Genomic DNA, 20281 nt, shown 5'->3' with positions numbered 1-20281 from the left:
TAGTGGGAGCGTGACATGGTTTGTCACTCTGGGGAAAGGTGTGGCAGCTTCTTGGAACGTTCAACATGTGACCCAGCCACTCCGCTCCCAGGCAGACACCCCACCAAAGTGTGATTCAAGAATATCCCCGACAGCACCATTCTAAGCCGTCCCCAGCTGGAAATACCCAAATGTCCAGCACGGACTAATAAGCCGTGGGTTGTTCATATAATGGGATACGCCTCGGAAACCACACTGTTCCACACAAGCACGAGGCCGACGCTCGAGAACGCGACCCTGAGCGACAGAGGCCAGACACGTGCACATGATGCGTCTAGCCAGCGGGGGTCGGCTTCGTATATGTGAAATGCAGAATGAAGCAGAACTAACTTTGGCCATGAGAAACCGGGCAGGGTGGCCTCTGGGGGTGCTGACTGGGAGGAGCCCGGGGGGCTTTGGGAGGCTGACTGAGGTGGGCCTCTTGCCTGGGGGGTGGGGTGTGGGGCATTCACTCTGGGATGTGTTATCCCCGTTGCACACTGAGGACTGGGGCTCTGGTCTCGGCATTGGCCGTACAGCCACGACAGTGGGAAGCGAGCACAAGAAGCTTTATGTAAGGAAAATCCTCAGAACACAGTTGGTTCTGCTCCCCTGACAGCTCCGCTTTTAGTCCGTTTTCAGCTGTTTCCCTGGGAGGTCGCCACCCCCGCACCACACATCTGCACGCGGGCTCCTGAGCGAATGCCATTGGCCAATGCCCTATCTGGATGGAGGAGGATCGGGCTCCCGGGTCCCTGCTGCTTTCTCAGGTGACCTCCCTAATCTCGTGTGTGGCTCCAGCGGCTTCCTCTTGTGTTCTATCCATTGCCGACAGGAGGAGGGGTGTCCCCTGGCGGATGGGAAGCAGTCACACTGGGCCAGGCGGGCAGGCGCAGCCGGCCTGGGGAGGCCCTACCTGGCTTCTGACGCTCCATGGTGCTCTCCTGGCTGGTCAGGCCGCCGGAGGAGGAGTCGCCGCTCGACATCCCATCGTGGCTGAAGTGGGGGTCAAAAGACAGCAGTGGGTGTGGGGCGGCCGCATACCTGCAGGGGAGTGGGAGGCAAGCACAGGGTGAAGGGCTGGCGTGACAAAAACCACCTGAGCCAGACACTTGCTCGCTGGGGGGTTTTAAACACACTGGAGGCTCCGCGTGGAGGGGAGGCTAGATGAGTAATCCTGGAAACGTGCTATTAGCAGACGGTCAGGAATGAGTCTCGCCTGGGAAGCATGCCAGGGAGTGCGGGCGATGCGGGGTCCACCGGGGAAGCAGGGGCAGAAGCCACCAGGGTGGAGGCCCACCCACAGCTTCCTCAGGGGGCTTGTTTCTTGGCTGTGAGTGGGGGTGAGCTATTGTTAGCAGCCCCGCCTCGCAGGCCTGTCTCGGGGCCGAAGCATCTGTAGGCACAGGAGGCCTGGCCCCTTTCTCAGCCGGGGACAGTCCTTTCCCAGCCCTGAGCGGCACTCTCCCTCAACTGTCCAGAGGTAGTTGCGGTAGACCTTTCCTCAGAAGACCAACCCTAAGCCTGAGGCTGACGCAGACACAGCTGTGACAACTGGCCAGTGGGCCGGGACTCTGTGCCTGTCCCTCTGTTGGAGGTAGGAGCTGCGGGAGAGCAGCTTACACTTGGGCTCCAGAATGAGGCAGAGTGGGGCTCGAACCCCAGCTTCATCCGTTCCTAGCTACGTGACCTTGGTCAGACAAGTGCTCGTTAGCCTGAGCTGCAGTTTCCCCACCTGAACAATTGGATAATGACAACTTCTACTTCACAGGATTGTAGGATGGATGAAATACCGAAGTTATCTCCTGAACATGGATTCTCCCGGAGGCTGGCTCTGTTCACCAGCAGGGAGGGCTGAGATCTAGAGGAGAAACTGGCAGAAGGCAGAAAGCTCTCCCTGCGGTTCCAAACCCTGGAGTGAATCCTAAGGGCGCGTCCAACATCCATTCCACCTCAGATCAGAGGTATCATGACCGAAACCCTTCTCCATGCCTGGGGTTGGTTCAGAGACAGGCAAAGGACTCAATTTTGGCTAATCTGACGTGAAAGCATAGAAGAGCCACAATGACTCTCAGAAAATACACCTGGCCCTCCCCCTGGCAAGCACACAGTGGGAGCGCACTTCCAGCCCCTTGCGACAGGCTGGGTCGGGGCTACACCTGGTCTTGTCGGGAGCAGTGAGGAAGTGACTTGGAGGCGGTGGCTGCCCTGGCAGCCGGGGTCCCAGGGGGTCCCCTGCCAATCAGAAGTGGAGCCACCTCCAGTGTGGGTGCGAGACACACCTTGGCTGATCTAAGCCACTGATGTTTTGGGGTGTTTGTGACCGACACGGGGCAAGGGTGCTGGGAGGGCTTCCATGAAGTTTCCCGGGTCCTCAGAGAGAGGATGAGGAAGGACAGCTGCTCTTCTTCCCCCAGGTGTCGCTGGGGCCAGACAGAACACCACGAGCTGCTGCTGCCCTCCTGCTGCCAGCCTGAGGAGGTGGCCGCCACTGAGGGTGGGAGACAAGAGGTGGGAGGGACAGGGGCCTTGATACTGTGGCTGAAATGCTAGAGCCACCCTTCCCGGAGCCTGACCTACTTCTGAGACTCCTTTTCTGGGAAAAAATATGATTGTAAGGTGTTGGAGAAGGCCGGATCCCAGCTATGTGCAGTCAGAAGTGCCCTACTGACATAGGCCTTGGACCTGAGAAGACTTAACAAGTCTCCCATTAATAGAGCTGGCTTTGTGATTTCTCATTCGGTTCCTTTTGTCTATACTTACAACTCCAGGGTCGTCCTGCCAGCCTCAAGGCGGGACTGTTTCCACAAAGACTAACTCTGAACCCCTAGGCTTTGTCTCCCGGGCTGCAGGGGGGTGGGGAGGTGGGGCGTGGGGGTGGAAGGAGGAAAAACTTGTTTCTCCCCACCTGCCCAAACCCTGACCTCTAAGTCCTCCAGGCAAGGAAGACAGGGCCAAAACAAGAAAATGCACAGCCACGCACAATATTGACGTATCGGTCGCCCAATTGCTGGTAGATAATGCGGCTCCAGTTGCCACGGCAGGGAATTCAAGGGTCAATGTGTTTATTCCATTTTCTCGAGATGTCTGGATCAAATCCTGCGTGCCGAAGGAAAACGGCCGTGGCCGCTGGGGTCAGCCGGCACAAGGCCTGAGTGGAAGCTCCCCCAGTGTCTAGTCCCCGCTTCTGCCTCCGTAACAGAACCCCGGCTGTATCCGGGGCCGCAATGTAACTGGTTAACAGACAGCATTTTCAGGCTCTCCTGCAGTTCTGGCCGTGGAGATGAAAGCGTCATGTGTGACTTCCAGGAAATATCTGCAAGTGTGCTGTGGGTGCCTCTGCCTCATCTCCTCCTCAAGGCTGAAGCTCCAGCAGCCACTGTAAGAGCGGGGAGCAACAGGCCAAGGACGGGAGAGCTCGGGTGAGGGAGCCCAGGTCTCTGCCATCATGTCCTGTCGGAGTCATTGTTTCCTCTTGTAGGCAGCTACACCTAATCCTAACGATAGACCGCCTATACCTGGAATGGTTTCACCAGGCTCTATCGCTCAGCTACTGTCCTGCATGAAGACAATCTGTATTTTGTGCAATTGCATAATTCTCAAACAAACCTTGTGAGCCTGAGGGAAACTGACTGGCTTATGCTGCCCATTCTTTGGGGGTGCAGATATGTCCCCATTTGGGGCCATTTTGATCACAGCCAAGGCATGGACAAGAGACTGGAAATCTGGACCCGTTCTTTCCTCAGCATGCACGGCTCTGGGCAAAACCCCCAGAGGAAAAGACCAGAGCTGTTCTCAAGCTCATCTGAGAAATGTTAATGTCTTCTATCTTTTCTTGGAAGATGACACCACATCAGATATAAAGGGTTTGGGTTTCAGTGAGAAACTCATTGATGTTTCTGGCACTATCTGGGAAAAGCTGCTGTGCTTACCAACCCGGGCAGGCAGGCAGGGAGTGCCTTTGGCTCAGCCCGCTTGGGCTACCAGGGTGCTGGCTTTGAGCATGGTACTTTCCTCTGTGGCCAAAGAGCAGAGTACCAAGATAGATGTGACGTGGGCAAGAGCCTCTCTGGAGGGGAGGGCTCCAGCCTACTCTGCCAGGCTCCCACAGGAACTGATGGGACAACGCATGGGTGAATTCCCAGATGACGGGGGAGAGGGTAGATGGATGATATAGCCATGATGGGCCACCACACCAACAACCATTAACCTTCCTGGTCTCTGCTGAGGAAGCCCAGGGTCCCCTGTGGTGGCCAACCCCCAACCATACAACTTGAGTAAATCCTGACAGTTGAATATAGTCGTGTGGGTCCAATGTGACCTGCAAAGGGATGGTTCAGGGGGAGGCAAAAAGACCCAGCTCCCTTCCTCTTAGATACCAAAAGAAGCTCTTCCCTCCTTTTCTACAGGGCACTGATTTTGCCTGGGGCACGAAGAGCCAACAGGAGTCACTAGTGGAACCAGGTCCCTGAGGTCTTCCCTGAAGAATTCACCAGCCCTACAGCCGCTCCACCTGTGGACCTACTATGTGACGACACATTCCCTTAGTGCCTCATGCCTTCTCGAGTAAGCTTTTCTGTCCTGCAGTCAAATGCCCCCTCACCAATGTACCACTCTATAGAGCTGGCAGAAAAAAAAGGGAAAGAAAAAAAAAGAAGGCCAGCCAGCTGGTCCGGTGAGCAAACATCTGGGGTCCAGTCCAGCCAGGCAGGCTTGCTGCGCTGGGCGTGTTATTCTGTCCTAACGCTCCATACAAAGTTCGGTGCTTTGCAGTGATCACTTTGCGAACAAAGGTGGCCAACTCCTGAGGATAGGGATGTCATCTGCCAGCCTCTGTCCCCCAGCCGCCAGGACAGGCGCTCGCGGGGCAGTAACGGTCATAAATGTTAACTGGGCCTGGCACTTACTGTGTGCCAGAACCAGTTCTGAGTGCTCTACAGGGTTTTCCTCCGGGAACATTCTCAGTGCTGCTTGGGGACAGACATTTTACACGGGAGCAAACCCAAGGTGCAGAGAGGTGAAGACACTGGCCCATGCTCACGGGGCTGACAGAGGGCAGGCCATCTTACCACCCTGTCTCCCACGGAATCTAAGATGGGCCCTGGGACAGATTTTGTGCACACAGGCCCCCACAACCCTACAAGCTTGATGAATTTGGCAAGTAGCAGGCCTGCCGGAGACAGCAGGAGACAGAGGAGTCCCAAGCAGGGGACGTCCAGGTTTGGGTGGGAATGTCTGGCTGGGCTCCCACAGGTTCCAGGATGGCATGGGGCGGCCATGCAGAGGGGAAAGGGGAAAGGACCTAAGACTAAAGGCCACTGGCACAGCCCCGGCTGGCTCCTGGGCCTCCTGGCACAGGCTGGTGACTGGCTATGAATGACACTTCTGAGGTCGGAGGGGATGCACCATGCTAGCACCCTTTTGCCAAACTCGGGACCCTGATGTTGACAGAGATGAAGTATCACCGTGGGGCTGGGACCCCAGGAGGGACCGTGTATCTCACCCTGATTTGGAGAATAAGCTCAGAGTCCTCTGTCAGGACAAGTCTTGCTCAGGTCAATGTCTGCTCTCCAGAATCGCATGGGCCTGGGTTCCTGTCCCAACTTGGCCACTTCTTGGAAGAGTGACCCTGACCAAGGGGATTCATAGAGCCTGCTACCCCCACTCTGTCATGTGGGATAATTAAGTCCCCACCTGTGGAGTGCTTGAGAGCACCAAGATCACGTATACAGCTCAGGAGAACAGACCAGGGGAGCCAGAAACAGACCCACACAAACATGTCAACTGAGTTCCTCTTCCAGTGATCTGTTGCTTTAAGCAGCAAGAGCGATGCCATGGAAGAGGGAGAGCCTTTCCCAGAAATGGTGCTGGAGCAAACTGGACGTCAGTAGGCCAACAAGTAACGTCAACCTAAACCTCTCACATTACGTAAAAATAAACTCAAAATGGATCATGGACTTCAATGCAGAATACAAAACGATAAAACATCGAGGGATACCTGGTTGGAACATCCGACTCTTTTATCTCAGGGTTGTGAGTTCAAGGCCCATGCTGGGTGTGGAACCTACTTTAAAAAAATAAATAGGGCGCCTGGGTGGCTCAGTGGGTTAAGCCGCTGCCTTCGGCTCGGGTCATGATCTCAGGGTCCTGGGATCAAGTCCCACATCGGGCTCTCTGCTCAGCAGGAGGCCTGCTTCCCTCTCTCTCTCTCTCTGCCTGCCTCTCCGTCTACTTGTGATCTCTCTTTGTCAAATAAATAAATAAAATCTTTAAAAAAAAAAAATAAATAAATAAATAAATAAATTAAAAAAAAAAAAACTTCTAGGAGGAAAAAAAGGAAAAATCTTCAGGACCCCAGTCTAGGCAAAGAATTCTTAGACTTCACACCAAAAATGTGGACCCTCAGAGGAAAGCAATGTAACTTGGACCTCAGCAAAGTGGACACCCGTTGTTCTGCTACAGACCCTACTGAGGAGATGAAAGAACATGTTAAAGACGGGGAGAAAATATTTGCAAGTCACACAGCTGACAAAGGACTCGTGTCTAGTATATACAAAGAACTCTCCAAAGCTGAAAACTGTTGAATCCAGTTAGAAAATGGGCAAAAGACATGCATGGACACTTCCTAAAGAGATACACAGTTGGGGCACCTGGGTGGCTCGGTGGGTTAAAGTCTCTGCCTTCAGCTAAGGTCATGATCTCAGGGTCCTGGGATTGAGCCTCATATCGGGCTCTCTGCTCAGCAGGGAGCCTGCTTCCCCTCTTTCTCTCTCTGCCTGCCTCTCTGCCTACATGTGATCTCTCTCTGTCAAATAAATAAATAAATAAAATCTTTTAAAAAAAAAAAAAAGAGAGATACACAGTTGGCACATAAGCACACGGAAAGATGCTGGACACCATCAGCCTTTAGAGAAATACAAATTAACACAACGAGACCTCCTTACATGCCTATCAGAATAACTATAGTGAAAACCAGTGATACATGGACGTACATAGTGCAAAGCAATAACCACAATCAAGTTAACAAGCCCATCTCTCCTGACACAGAGTCACCTAGTCTTGGGGGACAGCGCTGAAGATTACTCTTAGCAGCTTTCAAACGCATGGTGCAGAATTATTAACTTGAGGCACCATGCCTACACGTACGTTAGATCTTCTGAACTTACTCATCTCATAACCGCAACTTTGTCCCCTCTGGCCCAAATCTCCCTACTTCCCCCACCCAGCCAACCACCATACTACTCTGTCTTTTCTAGGAGTTCAACAACTTTTTTCTGGATTCTCCGTATAAGGGACACCATTCCAGTATTTGTCCTATTCTGTCTGATTTCTTTCACTTAAGCGTAATAACCTCCAGGTTCATCCACAGGAAGGACTTCCTTTCTTTATAGCTGGATAACATTCCATGGCTTGTATATATATCACATCTTCTTTATCCATTCATCGGTCAATGAAAGCTTAGGTTATTTCCGTATCTTGGCAGGCAAGCGTATTCTTGGGCATTTGTTCCAGGGAAAGCAAAATTTATTTTCATGTATGTTCAGAAGGTGCATGTTTGTAACATGCCCAAGCCCAGAAACCACTCAAATATCCTCTGAAGGGCAAATGGTTGGTTATCCGTACTGGGCTAGTTCCAGACCATGGAATCCAGCTCAGCAGTAAGGAACCGACTGCTGATACACACAAGGGTTTGAATGAACCTCGAGGAAATTATGCTGGGTGAAAAAGAATCTCCAAAGGATGTATACTGTGTGATTCCTTTTATATAACAGTTATAAAATAGCAAGAGTTAGAGATGCAGAGCAGATTAAGGGTTGCCAGAGATTAAGTATGGGGGAGGGGACGGTGTGGCTCTAAAGGGGTAGCGGGACGGAGCTCTGCGGGGAAGGTACAGTGTACAAATTGTGGTGGTGGGTACACAACAGCACACATGTGACAAAACCGCACAGAGCCACACACACTCACCACACACACGTGTCCACGTGCAACTGGTGAATTCTGAATAAGCTCTATGGACTGTACCAATGTCAATGTCTTGCTTTGCTATTTGCATGGGGGAGGCTGGGTGAGGGGTTCGTGGAGCTCCCGGCACGTTTCTTTGCAACTTCCTGTGAACCTACAATTATTTCAGAAAGTTTAAAAATTAATAATAAAGGGAAGGGACACCAAGACTTTGAGAAAAATAAATGCCCCCTGGATTTATCAGTAACATCAATCCCACCACCTCTGTTCTTGGCCAATCACTGGGTACTGGCTGCCATTTCCAGCCTCGGCCGCTGCTGCCACCCAGGGGCCTCCACACCCCAGACTCCTCTCCATTCCTCCTGCATTCCACCATTCTGCTTACTCCTGCCTGTGGCCTCTGCTCTGTCCAGAATGTCTTTCTCCCTCCTTTCTGTGGCAAACTCCTGGGGACCTCTCAAAGCCCTGTTCAAATGCTGTCTCCTCCAGGCAGCCAGCCTAGACCTCTGGGGCTGGGCTGGGCTCCCTCTTCTAGGGCCTTAGTCTATCAGTGCCCTCATTGGGGTGTGCACGATTTCTGGGGCGCTCCCTTCACCGCAGCCAGTGGCACTGCCCACAGGAGCCCCCAGCGAGTGAGTACCTCAAACAGTGCCTGAGACCCCTTGCTGAATGAAGGCTGAATGGTGGTGGCCAGAAGCCGGAAGAGGAAGTCTATTTTCCCCGATTTGACGTGGAGGCTGAGATCTGACAATGGTTTAGCTCAGTGGCTCTCGCCATGTGTTCTCTGGACCGGCAGCGTCAGCCTTGAGCGTTCTACTCTCCAGACCTACCAAGTCGGAGCCTTGAGGTGGGGAGGGAGGTCCCAGCAAATGCTTGTTTCCAGGTCCCCTTTGGGGTGATCCTGAGGCACACTGGAGATCAGTGGACGGATCCCTGCTCTGACAGCAGGGGGTCTCATTTAGCCCAACTCCCGCACTCACCCATCCTTTCATCAAATAGATACCAAAGACCTACCAGGGTCAGCCTCTGTGCTGCATGAGGGCCACACAAAGACACACCAGGAAGGTCCCAGAGCTTGAAGGTGAGCGCACACACACGAGCACACACACGCTTGACCTGGCTGAGGGCACGGAGAGTGCTCAAGGCCACGGTCCGCAAACACACAGGGAACTGAGGGACACAGTGGCGGCCCTTAATCTATGCCGGGGGAGGTTCGGGGAAGGCTTCCCAGAGGAGGAGCATCAGTGCTGAAGCTGGCAGGAAGGGGGAGTGTGGGGTGAAGAGTGTGAAGAAACTGTAGGCAGAGGGAGAACATGGAGGCGGGCTCTGAAATTCAGACAGCCTCCCCGGGGAAGTGAAAGCGGCCAGTGAGGCTGGAGAGGCAGGCGGGGCCTCACGGAGGTGCTGAGGCTGTGTCCTGAGGACTGTGGGACACGTGGGAGGGTCTGAAGCAGGAGACAGACATGGCTGCATATAGAAAGATCCCCCTGGCTGCTGAGTGGAGGGTGGGCCATAGGAGGTGGGACGGAGGCTGGGGGCTCAGGGAGGTGGCCAGGGTGGGGCACTGGGGGGTAGAGGAGGGGGTGGGGGGCAGAGCTAGCTGCTCAGGAGGCCAAATGGATGGTTTGTAGTAGGGGGGAGGAGGAAGGGAGATATCCAGGAGGAAGCCCACGGCCCTGGCCTGAGGATGGGGGGATGGTGGGGCTGCCCCGACAGAGACAAGGATCCTGGAGGACCAAGGGCACACGGCACCATGGAGCCATGGACTAGGAGATGGAGAGATCTCTGAGTGGCCACGCCAGAAGGCAAATGGTCTTGCTTAAGCAAGTGATACAGGTCAAGAGTATACCAGCAGAAATCCTGCTACGAGAAAAGCCGGCGGTGAGTCGTGCCCAGGGCAGCTCGGCCCTAAATCTCAACAAAAAAAAATAGCCAATCCTCCTGGAGGTCCTCTGATGACCTTCGGGATCCAGAAACCCCATCAAATGGCAAATAAATTTGCAGGGTGTGTGGATTTCCTGGAGAAGAAGGATCCCCAGCTCTCACAGATTCCTTAATTTGTTAAGAGCGAAGAGAGTCTGACCTTTCTGGGGATGGCTTGTATCTCGTGTAGGTGGCAGAGCCGGGGGTGGAGAAGCTCCCAGAAGGCTGCCGGTAGGGAGGGGCTTTGTCGGCCCCTGCTGGTGATGCGGTGTAAGGGGTTTCTGGGAAGCTGACAGGCCTGCAACAGAAACAGAAGGGAGGGCAGAGGGAAGGATGAGTTAAGGATACCAGTAGCCTCAGAGGATGGAAGACAGACCTCTCCCTTGGGCCCAACCACATCCCATCTGCTTCATCGGCCATGCACCCATCAGGATGCAGGCAGAGCTGCGGAGAGCAAGGGTGGGGCCCGAGAGCGGGGAGAGCCCTTGGCCTCCCTCTCCCATTACGGCTGTGCCTGCCCCTCAGCTTCTGGGGCCCTGACAGAGGCCCGACAGGGGACATGGAAGCAAGAAGGCACCTCTACAAGTTGGATTCCTTCATTCCTTCATTTAGCAACTTTTCTTTATTTTAAAATATATACCACCTACAGGACAATTTGTCTGTAAGGTATGCACCATCTTAATAAAATTCCCAAAGTCTACCCCCTAACCCATGAACTAGAATGGCAGCACCCCACACGCCTGCCTGTGGGCTTTCCCCCTTCCCTGCCTCCACCCGGAAGTGATCACTACCCTGGAGTTGGTGCTTATTAGTCCCTTGAGCTTTCAAACAATACATAGTTTCCATCACACGTGGTATGGCTTTCCCGCCTCAGACACCGGGCTCCCCAGCACTTACAGAAGAGGCCCATAAGAAAACTTCACAGGAAACAAACTTAGGGTTTTAGAAGGGATCGAGGTAGGGAATGGGTGAGCCCGGTGATGGGCATTAAGGAGGGCATGGATTGCACAGAGCACTGGGGGTTATTCGCAAACAATGAGTCATGGAACAATACATCAAAAACTAATGATGTACTGTATGGCGACTGACATAATTAAAAAAAAAAAAAGAAAGGAAACGAAGGAAGGGAGGGAGGGAAGCATAAGGAGGAGGAGGGGAGGAGAAAGAGACTGGACAAAAGAGGGAGGAGGGAGAATAGGACAAAAGCGGGATGCAGACGGGAGGACACGGACACGGGATGGCCCCCTCATCAGTCCTTACCTCTTGCTGTGCAGGGGCTGGGGCTCCCGGAAGGGGACCATGGGGGTCTGCTTCGGGGGCCGGCTCAGGGACTGGGCGTGGCCAGGAGCGCTGGGGCTGGCCCACTTGGAGGCTGGGAGCGAGTTGTGGGAGGCCGGCCCGCTCCACTGCCAGGGAGCATTGCTGCGGTAGGGGGGCCGGCCTCCGGGGGGCAAGCTCTCCGGCTCTGTCTTGGGCTCCGAGGTATTCATGTCATAGGTCTCCAGCCACCCCCTGGGAAGAAAAACTTCGTTACTCAGAAGGGCCCTGGCCCCCCAGCACACATGCCTGCTGCCCAGGAGAGAGCGCTGCCTGGTCACTCTGGGCTGGGTTTCCCGGCCAAATCTCAACCACGAGGGCCTATTTTAAAGGCCGAGTAGGTACCCTTTAAATTGGTCTGAAACTTTGCAACTCAGAGAAGTCAGCCAGGACAGGGCCCTCCCCAGAGGCTCTGACCGCTTGGCCCTCTCTCCTTCACCTCCTCCTCTCTCCCTCACCAGCTCCTTGCTCTCCCTTCGTCTTCCTTCCTCTCCCTTCTCCCTGACCCAGGCCTCAAGTGGACCAGTGTCCTCCATGGAATGGCTTAGCCTCCCCCTCCACCCACTGCCCCCTGTGGTGGTACTCGGGGCCAGAAAGGCGGATGCCCTCAGAATCAAAGGATAGTATCTGCCTTGTTCCAAAGAAGCTCAAAGGCGGCTAGAAGAGAAGCAGGTGACCTACTTTGCAGGGTGGTTTTAAAAAAAAAAAAAAAAAAAAAAAGCCATGAAATCCGGAACCTTGAAATAGATGCAGAAGGGCCTGTGACTCCCCCCAGACCAGGCTGGGACATAGGCCGCGGTGTTGCTGGCTTGAGGCTGGGTGATCCACGGCCCGCATTCTCCACCCCTCGTGCAGTGTGGCACAGGAGGGGGCTCCGAGCCCAGGGGGCGTGCCCCAGGCTCCCAAAATCCATGTCCTAGCAGATGCCAGAGCAGAGCTGGGGGCCCTCAGCCTGGAAGCACTCATGCCCTCAGCGAGCTGAGCCTCTGTGGCTCTCCTGGGTCCTCTGGAGCCCAGGGGACTTTCAGGACTGGCAAAAGATGAGTTGGATTTGGTGGCTGGGGGCTCGGGACATGGCTGCTGAGGAGTCTTCAGAAGGCGACCCGAGGAGGTACTGGGGCTTTTGGGCCCAACATGCTGTGCCCTTCTGCACCATTAGGGTCAGAGCTCCTTCTGGCAATCTTTCTGGGTTGGTAGGTGCCAACGCCTCACCAGGTACCACAGGAGGAATGACAATAGTACAAATGTCCAGCAGAACCCAGGCGTAAGTGGATGAGGGGACCATCACGGCACTGCGGCTCTGGCCGGCTCAGCTCCTACATCTGGGAACAGGTCTGTGTGTTCTGTGGGGCAGACCCCACTTCTTAGCTCCAGGTGTGAGAATGTCACCCAGGCCTGGCTGATCAGAAACCTCTCCTCCCCCTCCCCTGAGCACTCGGCACAGGACTGTCCCATGCCCCATGAGATGGCATCAACTCTGGAACTGTTCCTGGAACTAATAGGGGAAGATCTGGGGTTCATTGGAGCTGCTGTGCTGGGGAGTCCTATGCTGAAACTGGGAAGAAGGGTGGGTCACCTTTGTCCCACGAGAATGAGAGCAAGCTAGGAAAAGGAGACAGGTGATGAAGATTCCTGGTGAGGGCATCCGGGTCCCTGCATCGGGCCCAGTCTACATCTAGCTCTGTCTCCTTGTCTGTCACGAACAGAAGCCAGGGAAGTCTGTCTTTTTGCTTCACCAAGCTTGAGCTGGTTCTGTTGTTGGGAACCAGAATCCCGACTGCTGACAACAGCACTTCCGAGAGAAGTAAACCGAGACACAGAGAACCTAAGTAACCTGTCCAAGGTCACACAGCCAGTAAGAGGGGGAAACGGGACTTAAATATACTAAGTTAACTCCAAAGGCCACAACTTTAATCACTATCCACATGGGCCACTGAAGACTGGTTTGGGAGCTAGTGAGATTTCTTGGGTGCCGGACTTTTCTTGGGTGCCGGACTTCTCTCCCAGTTACTGACAACATGGCCTTTGACCAGGAGCCCTTGCGCATGATCTCGAAGAGGGAAGTATTATCCAGGCATCTTTTTTTTTTTTTTTAAAGATTTTATTTATTTATTTGTCATAGAGAGAGAAGCGAGAGTGAGCACAGGCAGACAGAGAGGCAGGCAGAGGCAGAGGGAGAAGCAGGCTCCCTGCCAAGCAAGGAGCCCAATGCGGGACTCGATCCCAGGACGCCGGGATCATGACCTGAGCCGAAGGCAGCTGCTCAACCAACTGAGCCACCCAGGCGTCCCTATCCAGGCATCTTGAAGGCGGCATCAGGTGGTGGGGAGTCAGGGCTCTGGGCCAGGTGGCCAATTCAGACCCCAGCCTGCATGGCCCTGGGTGAAGGACTTCCTTCTGGAAGCTCTTTCCTCATCTGTAAGACAGTGGTGGCTGCAGGTGTTTCAGGGCACTAGGACAAAGTTTGGTGCCCGCCAGGTGCTTAACAAAGGGGACTTGGCACTGCCACCTTCTCCAGCTGATTCTGTGGCCAGTCTGCCTGCTGTTCCCACATGCTCAGAGGTCGAGTCTCCCTTCCACTTTCTAAAGTCCAACCATACCCTGCTGGGGCTCCGGAACAAATCTGGTCTGAGAACCAGCACACCCACACCACCCTGAGAGCTCAGCAGAGGAATGCAGACACTGGGTCTCATCTCAGCCCACAGGAGTCAGAGTCCTCCTTGGGCTGGGGGCCTGGGGATCTGCATTTTTACCAAGCTGCTAGTGATGATTTTGACACAAGACAAAGCTGGTGAAAGTGGGACAAAAAGGTCCTCCCCGTTTCCCGGTTTCACCTCCCAGAACCCACCACAGCTTCCAGTTTCTTATATGTTCTTTCAGAAGTATCCTAGGCAGGTATTTCTATGCAAATATTATTTGAAACAGAAATGAAAAGCCATCCTGCTTTCCCCTCGGGTCCCCCAACTAACGATATTTCTTACTAGGCCCTCTCGGTACAAATTCAATTTACTTCCTTTAAACAATCCAGTACTATCCCATCACAGATGACCTGGGATTTACTCAGCCAGTGGGTCCTGAATACCCAGCGTGGCTGGATACTTAGGTTGCTTCTAGTCTTGGCAGCAATGCCACAGCAGACAGCGCCCTCTGGCCTCAGCCACGTGGGCTCACGTGTCTGAGAGAGGATGCCCCTGGGCCCAGAGCCCTCTTCCCCTCACCGCCTCCTTTCTTACCCCTCCTGCTCCCTCACCTGTGGGGCTTCAATATCCCTTCTCAGGGAGGAGTTTCCAACCCCTTTGACCAGAGCTCCAGAGTCCAAATGAAGGGGACAACAGCATCCCAGATGGCCTTCCCCATCAGGAAGCGGCAGAGAGAGTGAGACGAGAGCATTCCTCCTGGCCTGTTGCAAGTGGCCGATGTCACGATGACCACCTTATCAGGCTGGGGGACGTTCTCCCAGCTCAGCTATGGCCAGTGGTGCAGCGCTCACTTGAGAAGCCCTGTCCGATGGCCTGGGAGTGTGTGGATGAGCCACTCTACCATTCGGTGTCTGAGGAGTGTGGGGTCCAGGTGTACACCATACAGAGCCCTGCTGGCGGCAGCGAGAGCATCTCTGCCCATCCCCGTGTGTCCCCACTCAGGGCTTGTTTCGACATTCCACCCAGGAGGCCAGGCCTGCAGCAAGAGGCTGGGAGAGACCCCAGAGCTGGGGTGATCAGCTCTGCAAATGAGGTCAGCCAGACCCCTCTCCATTTCAAGAACAACAAAAACCACACAAGTCCCAACCCATACCTGCCCCTGCAAACAGGAGATCCTGTTTCTGTGGCTGCCCTGCCAAGGGAGGTAGGATGATAGCTTCTCTCCGAATGAGGGCAGGGAACCAGGCTCCTGTGTCTAGTGACGCCCTCTCCGGCCTGGTCTCCCCAAAGCCAGAGAAGGGAGCCTGCAGACTTTTACTTTTGCTTCTGTTGGTCCCTACCTGCAGATCCAGGGATGTCTCTGTGGCCTCCGGTGCACAGAGTCGTCGGACAGGCGGGCTGGCTTATCGTGTGCACATGCGTGGGTGTGAGGGTGTGTGCAGAGCAAGGCACAGTTGGGGCGGGGGGTCTGCTGGGGAGCTGGCCTGTGGAGTTGCTTCAGCTCGACTTGCCCCTGCAAAGCCCGGAGCGGGTGTGGCTGGGCCATGGCGCCATCATAGGGCTGAGAGACAGGGACGTGGGGGGCTTGACTGGAGTCCCAAGGGGAGACTGGGGAGGGGGAGGTGAGGACAGATGGAGCCCTTGGGGCAGGGCTGAGGCATGCTCAGAGCTGCCCCCGACCAAGTCCAGAGCAAGCAGGAAGCAGCGGGTGGAGCAAGCACAGCCGGGCATGCGCATAACTCTCGTGGACTTTCCGACGCAGCTGGGAACCTGGACTGAGGACTGTCTGCCGCTTAGGAGCTGTACAACTCTGCACAACTGATGGGTCCCCTAGGGGCCTCAGTGTTTCATCTGTAAAGTGAGGGTCACACCAGCCCTGGGGGGGGGTCACATGTCACCTCATGTCAGCCTTCCTCTTGGCTCACTCTGCTCCAGACCCTCTTGGCGGCCTGGCAACGAGCCCAGGGCCTTTGTCCTCACTTTTGTGATGGCCACTCAGTCCCTGCAAGGCCCTTCTTCTGGCTCCTCCTCACCCTCCAAAGTCAGGCTGCACTCTTTACTTTCCTCACACCCAGTAGCTCACAGCTGGTGTCTCTAGAGCGCCCCCCTACAGGTCGAGTGCTGGTCTATGTGTTTTATTTACAAAGGTTTTCTCCAAACTCAACACCATCTTTGGGGAAAGGACCTGTTACCTCCCTCATTTTACAGATGAAGAAACTGAGACACGGGGTATGAGGCCACTGGCCCAGGGCCACGGTTCACAATGAGGAGGAGCTGAGTGTCAACCCTAGGTAATGTCACTGCAGAGTCTGCGTTCCCATGACACTCAGTTGCCTCCCCCTTTTGCTGTATGAAATCACCTCATTCCCTTGATTGCTGTTTGCTTCCCCTAATCCATTTCAGTAGCTCCCCAAGGGCCAAGGCCTGACTGTCCTCTGTGCAGCTGTGTGCCCAGTGCTTGGGATGTAGTGATTCTGTCTCTGGCCACTGCTGGAGGTCGCTAGGGCACTGACTCACCGATATAAAAGCAGCATTTACCCTGCCTTCCCTATCTGAAAAATTCTACCCTAGAGTAACCAAATAGTTACCGAAAGATTTCAGCCAATAAATGAAGAAGGAATGACGGAATTGAGACCAGTACTTGCTACTCTGTGACCCACAATGAAATAGCTGATAGAGGCAATAATGACACATGGCTGTTGAGGGGGACAGTGTATGATGACGGGTCAGGTGCCACCATCTGAACCCTCTGCCCTTAGGGCCACTCACGGAGGACAACCAGACACATGGTGCCTTGCAACAGACACACACCTGAGAAGTGTTGTTACCAGAAGAAATCTCACCAGATTTGGATCAAGTTTCTACATCAAACTCCAGTCCATAGGAAATCCATGTGCTAGACGAACAGGGTAAAGGACACCAGGGGGATGCAAATAGCTAAATGCAGGAAGTGGGAAACTCCAGAGAACATGTAACCCAGGTTTCTTCCCAAAATAAATTCCAAGGGGGAAAAAAAGGCAGGAAAAGGAAGCTTGTAGATTAAAAGAGCCTGAAGAGACCCATCAACCAAATACAACAGGAGTAGCCTGATTAACAAAACAATTCTTTCTATAAAAGATCTCTCTGATACAAAGAAAGGTAAACACTGATGGATAGTTGATCCTGAGTTACTGGTAAAAATTTTAAGTATAGTCCTAATTTTTTAGAGGTTCTTATTGGGTAGAGATACGGTCTAATCACTGGGATTGCTTCAAATAATCCAAGGGGAGGGGAGGTACAGAACTTGAAAAATAACAAAAAAACAGGCCCAGTGTTGGTAAGTGTTGAAACGGGGCTCAGTACACTTCTGATACGTTGGAAGTGTTCCATTAAAAAAACAAGACAAACTCTCCGTTGTCTTCCCACTACACGTGGAATAAAACCCAAGTCTGTCCCCATGCCCGTAAGCCCCCCGGAAGGCTGCCCCACCTCTCACCCGTTCCCAGTCACCCTGGTCTCCGTGCTGCACGGACGGACGAGCCGCACACACACATCTGAGACTCTATGCAGGCTTTGCTGGGGAGCCCCTGGCCCAGACAAGACCACGTGGCTGCCTTCGTCCTAGAGCCTTGCCTGACCCGTGAGCAGCTCTCCCACTATACTGCAGGCCCTTTATACAGCCTGCTTTAATCTTCTTCTTAAACCTCATTACTGCTTGGTCCTGCGTTGTATCTATGTAATTACTGCCTGTCCCTGCCTCTAGAACACAAACTCCAAGGGAGCAGATGCTCACTCCCTTTGGTCCCTGTGGTCTCCCCAGCACTTTGAAGGGAGCTCGCACCTTGTGCTGAAGCAGTGGACCAAGCGTAGTGTGTCCTCAGGGCAAGCTACTTTGAATGCTGTGCACATCACCTAGAAAATGAGACCCACCTCATGGGGCTTTTGTGGACATGGAATGGGGACAGTGGCGTTTGGAGAGCTTCAACAATAAGTGGCATCCGGCAGGTGTTTGCCAGATGCTGACTCTTCCGGTCACCAGTCTTCCTGCTGAGAAAGGGCCTCGGGGACCAGCATTCTGGAAGCTGCCATCCCACCACCTGGCTCCCACCTTGCAAGGCAGACGTCCTTACCTCCGGGGAGTGCCGTCGTCGAAAGGGGGGATGATGACCACCTTGACGGTGACAGAGGTACGCAAGAGGTCGATCATCTGATCGTGGGTCAGTGTGACCACAGCCACCTTGCAGATCTCCACCAGTCGGCTGCCTTGCCGGAGGCCGGCCTGCCAGGCAAACCCATAGTCCTCCACCTCGGCTACCGTCCCGTCGTACTTCACGTGGAAGCCCAGCTGCCCGAGCCCGTTCCGCCGCAGGGTCATGTCCACCGTCTCCCAGCCGTTGGTCATGACCTGTAGGCAACAGGCAGGATCTAGCCTCCAAAGCTGTTGGGGGCCAGCTCTGGATGACCCCTGCACAGATGTCCCCCCTTGAGGGCCAAAGACCCTGACCTCCCAGGTGATGTCAGGATATAGGAGCACAAACACTCACTTAGTCCCAGCCTGGGCTCTTGACTTCTGAAGACACGTGGATAGGCAACCACGTGGCTTCTTAGCTGGCGGAGACCATGGCAGTCATGAGTCCTGTTCTCCAAATGCCCGTGGCCTTTGGTGGACTAGCTACAGTGGGATTATACTTCTTGGCCCCCTTGTTGGGGGTGGGCTCTGGGACTTGTTTTGGTCAATGAGCTGTGAGTGGAACTGCCACGTCATCCAGGCTGGGGCATTTCACTGCCGGCGCAAGACCCTCTGTGGGCCTTTCCCCTTTGCCATGGCTATTGGGATTATTCCAGAAAGTGGCTGTCTGTGCTCAGTTGGGGTCCCAGAATGAGAACAATGTGGAGCAGAGACCCCTACTGAACTTAAGCTGGACATGGAGTGTGAGCAACAGACAAATCTTTGTTATTTTAAGCCGCTAGTATTTCATCCTGACCCAGTGACTCTGACCAAAGTAGGCAGGGCAGGCAGCGGACCAGAGATCCTGGGATCTTCTCTGGTTGGGGGCTCGTGCCTCACTCTTTACTTCATGGTGCCATTCTTAAAAGAAAAACCCCTTCCCCAGGCTCCTCCTTAGACCGTCCTCCAACCTGGAGCTGACCAGACCACACCAGGCCTTGCCTCTGATTCACTCCCTGCTTCCTGTGTGTGTGACTGTTGCCACGACCTCATATGACTATAGGTAAGAGGACCCGTCAAGAAGAACCCTGGTCCCTCAGCGTGTCCTTAGGAATCCCCTTCTCTTCTTGGGAGAAAAGGATTAACTTAACAAGCCACAGCTACGGCTGCTGAACAAGTCACATCAAGATCGGTCTACACTCCCTGGAAACTGCATTAAGGAAAGAGAACACGTAATAGTTCCAGTTACTGGTGGGAAGCCATTCCGTGGTTAGAGATGCTGCTGCCGACGGACCCATTGCCGCGGGGGCTTTCACCCTTCTCTGACCACTATGCCCCGAGAGGACATTTTAGGTCCCAAACCACACTACACACTCACGCCTCCATTTACGCACACGTATTCCTTGCAACCCATACCAGCCACATTGCTGAGCACGGGTGGCTGGAAACGAGAACATGGATGGGGAGGCACTCACCTGCGGCTGTAACCTCATCTGATTTAGAAGGCAACAGTCTGCACAGTGTGGGGCACATGTGGGACCCGGCACTGCACCCCAGAACAGTACTTATCCTTCCTCCCTGGGACGGGCTGGGAGACTGTATCCTTTCCTAGCCTGTCCTCCACAATTCTGGATCGAGATCCAGCAACTGATTTCCCAGCCCAACTTGTTCATGGGACACTGAATAGTTACTGTGACTGTTCGGTGGATGGTAATGACAAAACAGTTGTTTTCTGAATAGGCTGTATGTTTGAGAGAAATACTGACATATGTACAGATGAAACGATAGGATGTCCTAGATTTGTTTCAAAATCATCGGGGGAAGGGAAAAGAGGGAAGGAAGAAACGAGAGTGGCCATGGGCTGGCTGACAGCCGAGGAGACTGGTGATGGCCTGGGGGTTTGCTAGGTTGAGTCCTCCTTTGTGGCTGTTTGACGTTGTCCAGAATTAAGAAGTTTAAACTGGTTGGAAAGGAAAGCCTAGTGTTTAGTGCACTGAATGGGAAACTTGTGACTGGCTCTGTCCTAGCCCATTCTGCTTTTGGGAGTTCCCATTCTCACCCATGAAGTAGTCATCCTTGTGGCCAAAGAATCTGGCTGCGGGTGACAGATATGTCCTGTGTGTCTGTGCCTGTGTGACCAATGAGGCCACACCATCCCTGGAGGGGGTATGAGGAGGGCCCCACCTCCCTGGAGGCCGCGGCAGGCCTGACAGCTGCTGTCCAGCCTCCCTTCTTCCTTTCTTGCTTTTGGTGATGAGACCTCCCACAGCACAAC

At 54.0% G+C, this 20281-nt stretch overlaps 1 protein-coding gene across 5 annotated transcripts in view; it reads right to left on the bottom strand.

Moving 5' to 3' along the window:
* The window catches only part of SIPA1L3 (signal induced proliferation associated 1 like 3), a 236349-nt gene that overhangs the window by 49771 nt on the left and 166297 nt on the right, over positions 1-20281 (bottom strand). For all 5 annotated transcript variants that reach the window (XM_047710004.1, XM_047710001.1, XM_047710002.1 and 2 more), the window contains 4 exons: positions 17969-18243; positions 11164-11415; positions 10064-10201; positions 935-1062 (listed from right to left, as the gene is read on the bottom strand). In XM_047710004.1, coding sequence (XP_047565960.1) covers positions 935-1062; positions 10064-10201; positions 11164-11415; positions 17969-18243 — 793 coding nt within the window. The remainder of the gene's footprint in view (positions 1-934; positions 1063-10063; positions 10202-11163; positions 11416-17968; positions 18244-20281) is intronic.

Source organism: Lutra lutra, chromosome 17, assembly GCF_902655055.1.
Source record: "Lutra lutra chromosome 17, mLutLut1.2, whole genome shotgun sequence".
Taxonomy (NCBI): Eukaryota; Metazoa; Chordata; class Mammalia; order Carnivora; family Mustelidae; genus Lutra; species Lutra lutra.
This window is presented reverse-complemented; position numbering and strand designations above follow the sequence as displayed.